At 37.8% G+C, this 17,382-nt stretch overlaps 1 protein-coding gene across 3 annotated transcripts in view; it reads left to right on the top strand.

Moving 5' to 3' along the window:
- GRHL2 (grainyhead like transcription factor 2) overlaps positions 1-17,382 on the top strand; it is a 140,321-nt gene that overhangs the window by 99,528 nt on the left and 23,411 nt on the right. For all 3 annotated transcript variants that reach the window (XM_090283495.1, XM_090283494.1, XM_090283496.1), the window contains exons 9-10: positions 10,862-11,020; positions 16,646-16,733. In XM_090283495.1, the coding sequence (XP_090139621.1) occupies positions 10,862-11,020; positions 16,646-16,733 (247 nt within the window). The remainder of the gene's footprint in view (positions 1-10,861; positions 11,021-16,645; positions 16,734-17,382) is intronic.

Below are 17,382 nucleotides of genomic sequence, written 5' to 3'. Positions count from 1 at the left end.
TATACTTTTTTTTTGTGCTGTGAACAGTAGAGACTATTCCTTACTCTTTTTTTTGCAATACCATGCAGGAAGTACAGCATTAAAAAAAAAAAAAGTTCAAAGCAAGAGCAATGATTATTATCAGAAAATGAAGGTTGCAGAAGGCACACAATGGCTATCATGTTTATGTTTACCACTTAAGAAATCCAATAAACAAAAACCTACATTCACCAAGATGGTAAATCGAAAGTAAATATTTACATATGAACAATATTTTATGGGTAGATTCCTCTAACTTTGGGTCCCTTTGGGTGCTTTAAATAAATTGGATTCACAAAAGAGATGTCATATAATTTTTGACATTGTGAGAAAATGCAAGGTGAGGGGACACATGCTGATATTTCCTCTGGGCTCTATTTTCCTTAAATTTTTGCCTTATTTATTGTCTGTGTGTCTGATTTTGCTCCATATTAAGAGCTATCATAGAACATCTGAGACCCAGAGTGAAAGATAGAAACATGGGTGCACTAAGGTGAGTCAGTTGGATGAACAGGAGAATACAAGGGAAAGTTGGGAGTAAAGAGCTCTCTTCTCTATTTTTAGATTCATTCTGAAGGAAGAAAGTGATGTCACAGCACTGCCCCATGGCTGCCCTGTACGCAGGGCGTTTGATGTAGCTCCTATCACGACTTGCTTTGTGTCGTGAGACATAACTAGAGCTGTCGTATAGGCCTGCTTACTTTTCCCACGTAAAGTCCAGGCCAGCCCTCTCTCTTCCCAGTGCTGTCTTTTCAAGATACAGTCAGTGGCCAGCAAGTCAGATTAGCTTTTTCCTCCATCAGCTGCTAATGAATAGAATAAAAACAGCCTCTCTGTCCTCATTATCTCAGTTTTAGTCACTCAAAAGATGGGATGGTGGAAATGTCAGTGCTTTGATTATAACCTATGAAAGGTGGTAAATGGGAGAAAATATAGGTGTTCTAATCTTCTTGGACCCTGCAAATTTTTCAGTCTCTTGGGTATGCTAATTGAAAGGCAGACTTGAAATGTGGTACCAAATCATAGCAAATCCATTCAGTTGTCCCAAATTTATTATTTCACTCTCTCCTTCCTCTTCTCTCTCTTTCAACATTTCTTTTTGGTCTAAAGTATTTAATCAGTTTTTATTTGGCCCCCACCATGTATCAAGCACAGTGCCTTAGAACATTACGGTTTTGAAGGCTTGATAATCATGCCTTCCAAGGGATACCAGGGAGAAGGGGAGGTATATAAATATTGATTTGCAGGATGAAAAGACAAATCAGCCCTAGGCAGGTGGCTCAGTTGGTTGGAGTGTCATCCTGTACACCAAAAGGGTTGCATGTTCGATCCCTAGTCAGGTCGTGTAAGGGAGGCAACCGATTGTTGTGTCTCTCACATTGATGTGTATTTTCTCTCTCTCTCTCTCTCTCAAATCAATTTAACAAAACAAAAAACAAAACATATCCTCAGGTAAAGACTGAGAGAGAGAAACCAAAGAACTAACCAAAGGAGACCATATGATGCCCTGTGGGTTCACACCCCAGTTCAACCCTTCCCCCAGCCTCTCCTCCCCAGTAAAGTTCTATTTTGCTCACAAGACATTCTAGGATGAAATGGGGTTGGTATCATTCATTTGAACAGAGTTATACCCCACTGTTTTACCAAAGCAGGACCCAGTTTTAAATAGGTTATCTTATGGAAGGCTAGAGAATATTATAGAGCATCTTCCATGGTCTCAAAAATAAAGAAGTGGTTGGGGAAGGCTCCTGGGAGGGGTCTTAAAAGGTCGAGATACACACCGTGAAGCAGGGCAAATGGTGTTTTTATGTGTTTGCTGGGGCGTGGTGTGGTGATAGAAGCTTTAAAAGGGAAAGATAAACATTTGCTGGAGTCTTTGGTATTGAACTTAAACAAAGCCATGCCTTTGTTTCAGTTTTATAAGGTAAATGGAAGGAAAGGCTATAAAGCTGGAGTTAATTAATACATAGAAGGAATAATCTTTGGAAGGCATCTCACTGAAGAAGATATCAACAGCATGATCTTTTGTTAGAATGTAGAGTATCCCTGGTTTCTGACCTGAATCTCGCTTAGAGCTCGTAACTTACATGCACGAACTGTTGTGTGTGCGCAGAGAATTAGATTACAGACTTGGATTTCATAGACTGATGGTGTGTGTGTTAATGTGCACCATGGTTAATATTTGTTTAGTGATACTATACACCAGGCACCCTGCCAGCTGCTTTTTATACATTATTCAATATTCATATTTTTAAGTGGATATAATTTTTCATAGAAATAATGAAGAATGTGAAGCCCAGAGAAGTTAGCAAGCTTAACTAAGGTTGACAGCTCATGCATAGCAGAGCTAGAATTCCCACCCCAGGCTGTTGAAGCACGTGCTCTTTCCACACTGACTTTTTGTATTGGGAGGACCTAGTAGTAATATCTTCTATATTATCTCCGGCAAAAGGGCAATCATTCCTTCAAAGCTTTGTGCCTGCCACATATCACACTCTAGGCCAGGCAGTGGGAATTCATGGACAGATAAGCCAAGCAGAGTATCTGCTGTCAGAACATTTTGGCTAGGCAGGGCATTGAGACATAGCTGTGAATAACTGTTATGTGAGTGAAAATGACAGTGACTCTAATGGACATAAGGTGCTAGGAGAGTTCTGGAGAGAGAAACTGTTTATTTAAAAATTTTTCCTAACTTTTTAAATTTAAAACTTTTTAAATGATGATCAAAAGACTAATACAATTGCCCTGATTGGTGTCACTCAGTGGGCTGGGTGTCATCCTGCAAACTGAAAGGTTGCTGGTTCAATTCCCAGTCAGGGCACATGCCTGGGTTGCTGGCCAGGTCCCCAGTTGAGGGTGTGCAAGAGGCAACCAATTAATATTTGTCTCTGCACATCAGTGTTTCTTTCCCTCTCTTTCCCCCTCCCTTCCTCTCTAAATAAATAAATAAATAAATAAATAAATAAATAAATAAAATCTTTAAAAAAAGATTAATACAATTTTCATCACATACCCTTCATCTAGGTTGACTCATTAATATTTTGCCAGATTTGTTTCTTTTTCCTCCTCCTCCTCCTTCTTTTCTCTCTGTCTCTTACACACAGAGACACACACCCCTATAATTCACTTCTAATTATCGCAGCATGTAGAGAGGCCATCTTTCTGTGGGATCAGGGAAGACAGCAGAGGTTGTGGCACAGGGGCATGTCTTAAGAGCAGCAGGGGTACTGTGGAGAGCAGCGGGGGAGGTAGAGCTGTTTGTAAAGAGGGGCCGATGGAAAGTCACACGAAGGGATGAGATTGCCACAGGGAGAATTGGGGGGTGGGCAAAGAGGGTTAAGGATGGGACTTTAGATCCACCCTACTTACGAAATGTGGAGGAAGAGGAGCCAGAGGTGATCAGGAGAGAGAAAAGAAGGCTGACGGAGAGGAGAAAGGAGGAGGAGGAGGAGGAGGAGGAGGAGGAGGAGGAAGTCAGTGCTGTAGACAGTGGCTCTTCCTAGCCTGGGCCTCCACATGTAGCATCAGCCTCAACATGGGGGTTGTTAGAAATGCAAAAACGTGGACTGCCCACCCTAAACCTACTGAATTGGAAACTCTGGGGGAGGGGCCCTGTAATCCATATTCTAACAAGACCCCATAGATGCAAGCTAAATTTGAGAACCCCTGCTTCTAAAGATGCTACTGAGAAGGCTGACCCTGAAGAAAGCAATTTTAGAATAGTGAAGGCGGAAGTCAGATTAAAATTGTCAGCGACATGGCCTGTACACTGCCAGTAATTTATATGTGCATGTGTGTACAGAAGCCATGTTGAAAGACACACATTGCATCATTGTTTATAAGATGAAATATTATATGAAATACATAAATCTATAATATATAATATAAAGACTGGAAAAAACCTGATGTTAAAAAAATTGTTACTCCATAGGTCATGGCTTTTTTTCTAAATCTTCACCTGAGGATATTTTTAAAATTGATTTTAGAGAGAGAGAAAAGGAGAGAGAGAAAACATTGATGTGAGAGATAAACATTGATTAAGTTGCCTCCCATACACTTCCCGACCGGGGATCAAACCTGCAACCCAGGTATGTGCTCGAATCAAACCAGCAACCTTTTTGGTGTATGAGGCAATGCTCCAACCAGCTGAGCCACCTGGTCAGGGCTTCATGCCCCTTTAAAAAAGAAAAAGAAATAGCAAGTGCTATCTTCAAAATTTGCCAAAGCAAGATGCAGAATTGTATGTTTCCTATGCTGCCATTTGTATAAAAGACAAAAGGATATGTATTTCATAGCCTATTTCTAGGGGAATACAGTAGAAATTGAAGGATACTCAAGAAACTGTAGATTGATTGGGGAACAATGTGGGACAGGGTGTGATTTCAGTTTACCCCTTTTGTGCCTTTTGAATTTTGTGTCATATTTAGGTATTACAAACTCAAAACAAGCTTTAGGTATTAAACATGAACAGAAAAGGTTTAAAATAACAACAAATGGTCAGAAAGTTGAGTGAGTGGATCTTTTAGTTATGCTTCAATTTTTCCTCTATGAGAGCTCATTATTTATGAAACAGCCCAACCCATTGTTACGCAATGTCCAAATTCTTCCTTCTGAGGTCCTGTTTCACAAGATCCGTTCAAGTGACAGAGCATATGGCAGAATCCCACAATCTGAGGCGCAGTAAAGTTTCTGCTTGAGACATTTCTCCCTTGCTCTTCCCTCCATAAAGCCTGGACTCTACCCCTCTAAAAATGTTGGGCAGAGATTTTAAGTTTTCACCTTAAATATTTGTTTGCTCAAATTAATGTGAATCATAACTAATGTACCTTTGAGTCCTTTGGAGATAGCATCAAAATATGCCTCAGGAGAGAATCCAGGTGGGAAGCTATTGCAGTGGTTCCATAGCAAGGAGGGCTTGAACTGGGGGGCCGGGGGACACGAAGGATGCCAGCCTCACAGGAGCAGTTGTGGAGGTGAAAGTCATGACTGTGCCATGGGGGAGAGGAAGAGCTTGGAGTCTGAGAATAGCACCAGCTGGATGACTAGGTATCTGAGAAGACAGAGACTGTGGATGCTAGAATTTCATGGCACTTATAGTACAAAACATGTTCTCATTTTAAAGTGTCACAGTACCAAGGTAAGGTTTGTTATAGCCATTTAAAAGATGAGGCAAATGAGGCCCAGAAAGGTTAATAGCAAGCCCAAGGTCATAGTGCTAGTATTTGCACCAGGTACACACCTTTTTTTGAGTCTCTTGTACATTTTTTTTTTTTTTCCTTGCTGTGCTTCTCATTTTACCCTCCAGCTTCAGAGAAAACTCTGTCTTTCACTTGTGAGTTGATCTCATTTAATCCCTGCCTTTGAGGTTCTTGGCTTCCCCAACTCCTCCCTTTCGCAGCCTCTTACATTGGCCCTCTCTTATTGTGTGAACACCTTTTCTATCTTGGAAGAACACCTCCGCTGGGTCCTGCTGCCCACGGCCCATGCTCCGGCCCATCCCACCTTTCTCTGCCCAGGTGCCCAGCTGAGATGCTTCCTCCCGTCTTCACGTCCCATCTCACTCACCCCAGAAATCGAGTTTCCCATCTTCCTCTCCATTAGTCTGGCCTCCAGAAGAGACACAGACAGGAACACAGACCCTTTTTACGTCTGAATTTGGTGGCCCCTTCTCAGCCCTCACTCCCCTTGGTCCTCCCTGTAACTTGGATGTCAGATAATGTGGCCATAGTTTTATCTGCCCTTAGCCTCAATGATACAAACTTGACTTCATCAAATGTTCATTATTTGACAACAGTGATATAAGCATCTTGGTTGGCCTCCTCCCTCACCAACGTCCTTTTTCAGGCTTTTTCTGAACCTCTCAATATAAACCCTCCTCTCCCAATAGGCTCTCTCTTTCTTCCAGCTCAGCACTCCTACAGGAAATCTTCCCTGGCTGACCTGCTGAGCTTTCTCCTCTTCATCATGTTCTTGCAGCATGTGTAGACTGGGATACTCAACTCACTATCAAATTACATACATTATACGGCAGTGGAAACATCATAGCCCCCCTTTCCTTGTAGGGCAGGGCCCTACCGTAGACTTCTGTATCTCCCATAACATCTCTCTACATAGTGTCTTCCATAGTGTGTGCATATATGTATGTATATCTATATCTATCTCTATCTTTATATCCATCTATTCCTATATCTATATTTATATCTATCTATTTGGTGCTCAATTTTTATTTGCTGATATACAAACAGGTAACATTTTTTAGTATAAATCTGGTTAGAGTGGCTAACCCCACTGTATTATCTTGACAAGTTTAGCTACTCAAAGCAATCTCAACTCTTAAGAGGTTTTGCTTCTGAAAGCAAGAACATAGATAAAGAGAGAAATGTGTATTTAGAAAAGTAATTTTATCTTAACTCATTGGACAAATATTTGTTGAGTATCTACCACAAGTCTGGCACTGGGACTAGAGTGAACTTGGGGCTGACAAGGGCCCTCTCCTTCTGGGCTTACAGTGGACACATAATAAGCACTAAACAGATAAACAACGAGATAAATGCAAATAATGTTAAGTGCTATGAAGAAAATAGAAAAGAGCAGTGTGACAGAGTCTGCTACTGGTTGTGGGCTGAGGTAGGGGGAGGAAGCAGAAGACAACTCTAGATGAGGCGGTCAAGGAAGAGCTGACTTGGACCGAAGCCTAACTGAGAAGGAGTGAGCACTGTGACGATCTGTGGGGACAGCACTAGAAGTAGAGGGCAGAGCAATAGCAAAGGCTGTCAACTGAGAACACATTTTATATGTTCTGGAAATGAAAAAGTTGAGTACTAAAATATAGAAAACTGTGGTAGACTGTGTGAGTAAACCAAATGCATACGTGTGTGTATACAGATGTACCCCCATAGTGTCTGTAGGAGAAAATAAAGAAATATATTGTCAGGTTTTAAATCACTTCCTATAAGTGCTATATAAGTAGAGGTGTCAGGAAATGAAGGGGTTTCTCAGGTCCTCAACAACGTAGCGAGCTCTCTGAGGGCAGGGAATCTAACCTGTCCTGTGCTTCTTGTTTCCCACCTCCTACCATAATGTCAGACCCTTGATAAATATTTGATAAATAAATGCATGAAGAAATGAATGAATGCCTAAGACTGTGATTTCACATGTTAATATTGTCTACTTTTTGTCTCTCTTTCTGTTTTATTTGGTATTGCATCTGCACCCAAATACAATAATATAGAATAGAAGAAAAATGCTGAAATGTAAGAGAACCAATTTAAGGTCTTTGACAATTCTAAGAACCAAGAAGAAAACAGAGTAGGGAAATTGGCAAGAGCACGCTTATGTATTTATATATTGTTTGTGCTTCAGGGTGAAAAATGCCGATTTTATGACCCTGTAATTTGTAGACTAATGCATGTCATTTCTTGGAAAAGAGTCTCAACCTAAGAAAATAAATAGCTTTCATAGTCTTTAATCGAAAGGATCTTCTTGAAAATGCAAAATACAATTGTCTAAAGAGAAAAATAAATACCTTTCACCACATCATGGCCATTATGATTTTTTAAATTTCGTATTGTTTTGTAAATCAAAAATTGGCGGAGAAAAATCTACAGAGTTAATCAACTTAATGTAGCAATTCTAAAGCCCCATTATTGATCTGTGTTTATTTTAATAAATGTTACTACCCATACTGCACAGCTAAGAGGTATTATAACCTAGACAAAGTTACTTGTCTAGTGTAGGAATGATAAAATGGGAATTGTAACTCATATGTAAAAGCTATTTTATTTTAAAATGTCGATTGTTATGAAACTGCCTCTTTCTGGTTTTGGTACATTTTGAAACAATCTTTCTACCTAATTCAATCTAAACCAATGACAACATTAAAATCATTTTCACTGTCTGCCCAGATACACCTGTTTTAATGAATTTTTAAAAATTATGTACTGTCAGAATTATAAGAAAACAAATGAGATTTTGAAAATACTGTATGAACATATTTAACATTCATAACTCTTGGGTGATAGAACAATTGTTTATGGTATTTACATGCACTTTACATAATCAAGGCTCTTACTGAAGTTAAAAAGAACTTTCTGTGCTTGACATTTGGATGAACATTTGGTGGGGGAAAGCATATCTTTCCCTCAGTTTCTGTAATACACATTTACAAACAGTGCTTTGTAGATAAACTTCCAAGAAATTTGATACCACATTTGCCTGCTCTGCCTGGAGCTGGGACATGGTTGGGTTTGCAAGATGAAACAAATTAATGCTTATCAGTTTCCAAACCAAGGTTTTAGTAATGTGCTTCTGTGCCTTCCCACTCCTACCCCCTTCCCCAACTGCAGTTAAAGTTCAACCATTTGGCTTTTGAGTGCACCAAAGTGAGAGACTACGATTGATACCATCAGGTACTGAAACTGTGCTTTGCTATTGGGTCAGGCAGCCAGGCAAGAGGAAAGCAGTTCCAACCCTATTATATATCCCTGCCTTTAAGGATAACTCTGGGAGGCCAGCACCATATAGCAAAGCAGGCCAACTCTTGTGTTGTTTACTTTTTATAGACTCAGGATGCCATGAATCAAAGAAAACCCATTGGACCTTCTACTAAGAACCTTCCTCTATTAAGAGGACCAAATCTTAGTGTTTCCCAGTAAAGTCTAGCTCATTTGACCTTTAAAAACCTTCTCTACTGGGTGGCTGATGGTTCTGGCTTCTCCAAGGAGGAGTTAGTCTATTTATTGTAGTGTATTGCCAGTAAGCATCTGTTACTTCAGTGGACCTGTCCTACCAAAGTGACCTTTGTAAATACATACATTCCATCAGCCCAGCTCTCTTAGTTGAGACTTGGAGCTGACAAGGCCACAATTAATACTGTTTCCTGCCTGTCGAGTGTATGCCTGCTGTGAGTGATGTATGGATCACTCAGTGAGCCAACCATGAATCCTAACAGTTTAGGAAGTATTTGTCAGAACACTTCCTTCCTCTGGCTTCTGCAGTACTAGGCAGGCTTTATGAGGGAGTGGAAAAATAACCAGTGTGGGTTGAGACCCCCATAGATTACACACCAACTGGAAGTTTGGTATATAAAATACATGGCTAGAACTATGAACAACTGCGTTGCTCACCAGAGTGGCCATATGATTTGCTGGCATAAAGTTATGTTTACATGTTCTGGGCAAGATAATGCCTTTGTCAGTAGTGACAATAAAAGAAGTCAAGTGTTTCTAAGAAAGTATGTCTTATTTTTTGACCTGTCTTCTGGCCTTGACTATAGTGATGTGTGGTGCCTTGCTAACGTGTTTCTTATTGCCAAGTAAGGAGCTCAAAAGTAAAATGAAAAATAATCATACAGACATAGCTCTAAACCTAGATATCTGATATATAAATTGCCAAAAGCCTATAGGCATTGAGCTTGAAATTAATTGGTCCAGGCCTGGTAGTTAAATCAAAAATCTGAATGGCTCTGAAAATGGAGCTCATGACAGTGGCTCTTTCTTAGTGGTGTTGCTGGGATGTGAAAGGCTTCACGCAGGTCAAGGGTTTAAAGATAAATTAAAGTTTTGAGGGGACCAAATAAAACATGGGTCAGATAATACATTTGATGAAAGGGCTTTCATAATACATAAATGTACAATTTTAAGACAATGAGTGATTTAACGTTTAATGGGAAGTAAAAATAATACATATGGTATTAAACGAAAGTAGTTACCAGTAGTATAATACAGCACACCTGTTTTTTCCTAGAGACAACTCTTAATATTTATATAGTTACCATCTAAATCTAGGTGCTGTGCTCTATTTTATGATAAATCAACTTTAAATGGTATACATGTATATTGACCCCTACACACTATGTAAAATGAAGATAAACTTAGCCACTTATATTCCTCCCTCTACTCCTCTCAATATTTTATAATAAAATTATTATTTTTAGTTCTTCTATTGGTCAACGCTATAAGCTTTAATAAATTTACTTGTCTCCTTTTTTTCCTTTTATTTTTTATGTAATTTCTGTTGTGTCTCTTGATGCCCGATGTTGTAAGCTGGGTGTGCTGGTGCCTTAACGACATGTCTGTTCTCCTGTTTCTTGTCTTACCTTTGTCAGCTCCACTTTCACTTTTTCACTTCTTCTATAACAGAATTTACATTCTGATTTAAAGGAAAATTGAAAACTGAAGACAATAAGGGACTAGCCTGAGGTCTCTTAGCTGGGATTAAAACTTAGTGCTTTGACTCCCATTCTAATGGGTTTTCTACAGATAAACTCATGATTCACTTATCAAATGTTTATTGACTGCCTGTTCTCTGCTATGTGCTACATTAGGAATCAGTAATGCAGAAATGATGAGAAATACTCTCAAATCTTATACTTAATAGCTAAATAGGAAAGACAGATATGTAAACAAGTAACTGTTTCAGTATAATAATGCAGAAGGTGTTATTGAGTTTGAGGATTTCTTTTTTATCCCACAGGTCAGAGATTAGAAAAATTGATATAACTATTAGAAATCACAGTTTTAACATGTTAAGGAAATAGTGTTTTACTCAGCTAACTTTTGCACGTTTGAAAGATAAGTAAGATTCTTATCAGTATACGCTAAGGAAAGTAATTTTAATTGTTTTAGATTAAACAGGAAAGCAAAAATTTTATATATTTATAAATTATGTAAATTATTATGTTTTATATGCTCAACATCTTCTTATGTCAGAGTATCCAAATATTCTTTAGTTATCCTTATAGGTTAGTTTAGTATTTCGATTTCCAGTATAAGGCTTATGTATTTTTTTATTGATCCTTTTTATGGTGACTTATGAACTTTTTTTTTTCTTTTTCCTCCTTTAGATTTTCATCACTGTGAACTGCCTGAGTACTGATTTCTCCTCCCAAAAAGGGGTGAAAGGACTTCCTTTGATGATTCAGATTGATACATACAGTTATAATAATCGTAGTAATAAACCCATTCATAGAGCTTATTGCCAGATCAAAGTCTTCTGCGATAAAGTGAGTAAAGATGACAGTTTTTCATAAAGGTGTCTTTGTTATTGGATACTACTTTTAATGACTTTTTCCCCTTGTCACCTTCTCTTGTCTAGTGGTGTCAAAATAGTTACCTTATCAGTCACAGTGGGAGTGGTAATCTTTCATTCTCAATTCTTATTAGATGTCTAGGCAGTCATCATCGGTCAACTGTTTTTTTTTTTTTTTTTTTTTTGTCAATCACTTTTACCACTGATTTAATGACTAATTGACATTGTATTGTGCTGAGTCTGATTCACTTAGATAGCTGAAATAATAGATTAATTGTTTTTCTGGGTATAGGTCCTGTCCCAGAACATATCAGTATAATGTTCGTTATTCTGTGGGTTAAATGGGGTCTCATTAAGAGGTTTTTTGGAATGGAACTGGTACCTATAAAATAAATGCATTAGTAAACATATACTCAGGAGGAAATATAGTTCTTGAATCTCGCTGGATCCCACCATAGAGACAAAGCAATTAGAATAAGTAAGATCAAAATCCCATGATTATGTGAAATGAGATCCACATCCCAAATATGGGTGAGACTAAGCATCAACCATTTCAAGACTTGTGTATTATCAGCATCTTTCAGAAAAGCAAAGGGGTTACTTGACTGTCAAAGAACAAGACACCTACAAAATTGACCCAAGGTACTCAAGGGAGAGTGAAGTGGGCCATGTGAGGTCTACTGTGCCTTTAAAATGTCTGAAGGTTCTGTTTCAGCAGTGACAGATAGGGAGAAGTGGGTTTTGTGAACAGAGAGCAGTGGTGGATGGGCATGAGAAGAGAGAAGAAAATCCAGGTTGCACTGGGTTGATGGACATGCAGCCTAGTGGTAAATACTAAAATCTAGTGGTAATATCTAAATTATTGAATGGCCTTTCAGGTTGTGACAATTTCAGTTAGTGCCAGTCATTCCAGCTATCAGAACACCCTCAGGGACAGTAAGATAGTCTCCAAGAGACATGGGGCAGTTCAGTCAATAGATAATTGTTGTTTAGATAAGAAAACAGTGGGTCAGCGAGCATAGGTAACTAGCCCAGAGTCACAGGGAAAAATTAGAAGAGCTGAATGCAAATAACTCCTGTGAAGTAATAAACCACTTTATACATAAAATACCAAACTGACAACTGACAATTCAAAACCTCAACAAAGAGCCAAGGTAGACTTTCAAAACAAAACAAAAGAATCCATTTGTATCTTTAATTCAGCATATTAAGACATTAAGAGAACATTTTTAATTGATGTACAACATAGAATTTTAAAAGTACAATTTGGAGAGTGTTTAAATAATTTGAATTCCCATACCCTATGGTGGTGTCCCCTTCCCTGACCCTCCCTTTTGCAAATGAGGAATAAAATTAGAGGCAAGGAGAAAGGGGGGAAGGATGGGATGAAAGCACTGGGCAATCCATTCACCTTTATTTCCACAGTTAGTGCTTAAAGGATACTTGTGTAATTACTTTTTTCTGCAATGTTGTTGTAATAACACTAAAAATCAAAGTAAAAATGCTGAATGAATAGGGAATGTTGTATTATTGTTTATGTATGCTCTAGAATAAGGACTATAAGAAACTAAGAGAGTAAATAAAATGATTGATTATACTTTTTGTTTGAAATATTTTTAAAAACATATCCAGCAAAAGAGAGAGGGTGAAAAAGAGGATTGTGTGGGTTTATTCAAAGCATTTGTTTCCAAAAGGAAAAAAAGGGTAATCTGCAGCAGGGAAAGAAATGGCTGAGGGAACAACTTACTTACGTGTGCGTGTTTGTACATGTGTATAAAAACTGGAAAGAACCATGTTAACGAACACTTTGCCAATCAGAAAATAGGTGGCATTTCCTGTAGCTCCTATTTTAAATATCACTCTAATGCATATCAGTGCTAACTAGAAGAAAACAATTGGAGGATGCTGGGAAATGTTAGCATTCATTGCAAGTTGCTGGTGATGTAGAGTTTCTAGTGGGTAGTTCTGAGTTTCCATATCCTGACACTGAGGCCAAGAAATTTAGGAAAAGAGGAAGAAATCTCATGGGGCAAGCCATGTGTGTTATCCTTCACCACTATTAATTTTTCTAATAAGCTGTATACAAAGTCCTTTGCTGTAATTTGTTGTCATATTCACAGCTTTGATTTTAAAAACCTGGCAACACTTAATCCTGGAAGATTAAGGAGAAAAAGCTTAATTTTTGTACTTTTCAAATGGCTGTGTAGGTATAACTAATTAATTTGGTTTTAAAAAAATAAAAAAAAACAAAAAATAAAAAAAGAATAGAAAAAACAAACAAAAATTAATTTGGTTTACCCTCTAAGGCAAAAGAATTAAGAGCTACTTCATTTCAAAACTCTTAAGTTTCCCGATCACAGTCTAGAGTGTTAGATGCAATTCGATGCTATTTGTAGTTCTCCACCTTCATTTCCAATTAATGCATCTGTATTAATGGGGTCTCATAAAGAGGGAGCCATTACCTGTGAGGTTGCCAGTAAGGCCTTCTCTCTGTTTTGTCGTTGTTTGTTGTTGTTTTTTATATGATCCTTCTATTGAAATACATCTATTTATGCATTTAAAATTCAAGATATATCTATAATTAATACCTTTGTCTAAATCTTTATGTCTATATTTAATTACTTCCATTATCGTTTATGAAAAACAAGAATTGAATAAATACAGCCAAGGAGACAATTCAAAAGCTACTACAAAGGTTAAAAGAGAAAAGTATCAAATTCAATTCAAACTACAATAAGTAGTTAGAAGATCCACTACACAAAAGATCTATAATATGGTATCACCCTGAGCAGTGGCTCAGTTGTTTGCGCATCATCCCACAAAGTGGAAGGTTGTGGTTCGAGTCCCAGTCAGGGCACGTGTCTGTGTTGCGGGTTCAGAAGCCTGGTTAGGGTTCCTGCAAGAGGCATTGATGTTTCCCTCTCTTTCCCGTCCCTTTCCCTCTCTCTAAATATAAATAAAATATTTAAAAAATAAAATAAAATATGGTATCAGTAACATAAAGAATGAAACAGGGAGTAAAAATGAAATCCTTATAGAATATATTTGAACTTAAACTCCATTCAACTTGAAATAGACTGTCAGGATGGCTATCAACAAATCCATAAAAAGTACTGGCAGATATATGATAGAAAGGGAAACCTTGTGCACTGTTGGTGGGATTGTAAATTGGTGCAGCCACTATGGAAAACAGTGTGGAGGTTCCACAGAAAATTAAATATAGAGATGCCATATGATCCAGCAATTCCACTTCCATGCATTTATTCACAGAAAACAAAAAGCACTAATTTGAAAAGATATGTACACCCCTATGTTCACTGCAGTATTACTAGCAATAGCCAAGATATGGAAATAACCTAGATGTCTATCAATAGATAAATTAATAAAGAAGATATGGTACATATATAGGGTGGGGCAAAAGTAGGTTTACAATTGTTCATGTGAAAACTAATAAAATAATTAATAAATAATAATATAAGAATAAACTTTTTTGCATACTTACAACTGTAAACCTACTTTTGCTCCACCCTGTATACAATGGAATACTACTTGGCTATAAAAAAGAATAAAATCTTACCATTTGCAACACATGGATGGACCTAGAGAATATTGTGCTAAGTGCAATAAGTCAGACAGAAAAATAAATACTTATATGTGGAATCTAAAAAATAAATGAATAAACAAAACAAAACAAAAACGAACCTACAGAGAACAAGCTGATGGTTCTGCAAAGAGGGAGAGGGTGGGAGGATGGGAATTAAAAAAACACACACACACACACACAAGAATTGTATCAATGTAAACAGTAACTGTGTTTTGCAAAACTTGAGAAATAAAGCCACATTCTTTTTTTAAATAGATTTTTTTCTCTTTATTAATTCTTGTTTGGAATGAGATTTTTTTTCTTTTTCTGTTTTCTCATTTTTATTTTTTCTTTGGAATGGTCTTGGAGGCAATGACTGTTGAAGATTATAAGAACTTAAATATACTCCTTAAAACCTCATTCTTGGTACCTTGGCCAACTTTAAAATAGATTAAAGCATATTTTAAAAACAAATTTAAGAGAAACAATATATGTCAAATAAAAAACAAAGATAGCCATTACCTCTCAAGAAGTGGAAAAAAGGATCACAATATAATCAGGAAACCTTCAGGCATATTTTTAAAATTTAATACTCCATAATGAACATTTAGGGAGGGGGAAGTTTTTTTCAAATGATAAATTTGGTATTTGTACCTAATTATACAAATTATGCTCTTTTGGAAGAACTTGACTTTTTTTTACATTTTAATAATAGTGGAAATATTTTCTAGAAGTTTCAGGTCACAAGAAATCAAAGGAAGGAAAGTACTTCTTGGAAAGACACGGTCAAGAAAGTGCTCTCCATCTAGACTGAACGTGCCAAGACTAGGCTCTATGGAGACCTACTCTATGTTTTGTTAATCTTTTATGTTAATGTCTGTAAAATAATTAGCAGGTGACTTTATTTCCTAAAATTTTACATTGAACATATAAAAATTTTGAAACAGAGTAATTACATACCTTTTCCTCACAGAAATAGTACAAAATAAAACATGAATTCAGAAATAAAATTGCTTGACAAATTTTGGGGTGTGTCTTGAGTGAGTTGAAACTTTTGTAGGCAATAACGTTTCACATTTTTATTTATATTAATCACACAGAGGTCCAAATACATAGAAAAATGCCATCTATGGAAACAACAGAAAATGAATTATAGGAGCCTTTTGCTTACATTTCACACCCACTTGAATGGAGAAAAAGAAAGAAAGAGGAAACTGTGTCAAACATCTGTATTTGTGGAGTGAGAAGAAGAAACTAAGTTAGCAAAGCTGACACAGGAGAGTGGCCAAAGAGAGGAGAGAGTAATCAGGGAACCCTCAAAGGCCCAGAAAGAGATAGAAGGTGATGGTGAACTGGTTAAGTAGGATGGGATTTGGAAGAGAAGCCACTGAAAAAATCAGATTACAAGGAACAGAGGAACAAAAACGGAGGTGAATGGACCACACTTTTTTTCTATTTGGTTGAATGAGCACCATCTCCAACACCACATGAACATATATAAACAAAATACAAAAATCATACGGTATACACAAAGAGATCTTACATACTGTCTAGATTCCTTATGCCCTTCCTCATTTCCATTACTGTAATGGTTACAAAAAGTTCCATCAAACGAGCCAAGGGTAAGTTTTATAGGGAATTCACACTCAACTTGAATGCCCTGTCCATGCCTAGGAATGATGATAACAGGCCAGGGCTTCACCTTAGGACATTTATTATGATCACTAATGTTACTTAACTGGCTTCTCTGAAATAGGAAGCTGGGTCTGATCTTTCTGTATGGATTCAAAATTGAAGTTGTGTATTCAAGATACCAAAAAAGGGAGGAATCTGGGAGAAGTGGGATCACTCTCAGCCTTGAGAACCAAGCCCAACCTCACCGAGTGATGGAAAGGGGACTGCCCCCTCTCCTTCTCCCCTTGTCTTGTGTCCTTTCTCTGTGATTTGGGTGCAGCAGTGTTTTTGTGTGCTCGGATAACATACATGGTATTGTCTGTATTTGTTTTTCCCTGTCAGGGAGCAGAGAGAAAGATCCGAGATGAAGAGAGGAAGCAGAACAGGAAGAAGGGGAAAGGCCAGGCCTCGCAAACCCAGTGCAACAACTGTGAGTGCCGCCGAGAGGGGTAGGCTCCACTGGGTCCATTAGGAAACAGGTAGAAAGAAGTGGGTTACGGGTAAAACTACAGATTGCAAGGGATTGCTTGCTTTTCCCTTGCAGTGGCGACAGTAAATCGTCCCAGTGAAAAGTAAATAGAGTCAATGATCACAGAGTGTTTACACTAGGAGGGGCTTTGTAATATCATAGAGACCAACACTTTCCTTCTACAGACAAGAAATATAGGGCACAGATAGGGGTTGAGGGGGCTGGGTGAAAAAGGTGAAGGGATTAAACAAACGAACAAAAAACTCAAGAGACATAGACAACAGTATGGTGATTACCAGAAGAAAGGGGGCATGGTATAAGAGGGTAAAGGCAATAAATGGTGATAGAAGAAAACTTGACTTTGGGTGGTGAACACACAATACAATATACAGATTATGTATTATGGAATTGTGCACCTGAAACCCATATAATTTTATTAACCAGTGTTACTCCAGTAAGTTCAATGAAAAATTAAAAAAAAAAAAAAAAGAAAGAAAGAAATCAAGGACATAGAGGGGACCAACGCTCTACCTCGGGAGTGCTCACTGAAAGTCTGAGTTCTTTCTGTTGGTCTAGCAGTGGTGGTGGTGGTGGGGGTGGCGGGATCTTT

Source organism: Furipterus horrens, unplaced genomic scaffold (assembly GCF_987537825.1).
Source record: "Furipterus horrens unplaced genomic scaffold, mFurHor1.1.pri manual_scaffold_7, whole genome shotgun sequence".
NCBI lineage: Eukaryota > Metazoa > Chordata > Mammalia > Chiroptera > Furipteridae > Furipterus > Furipterus horrens.
Note: the sequence above shows the minus strand (reverse complement) of the source record. Positions and strands in the feature narration are given on the sequence as shown.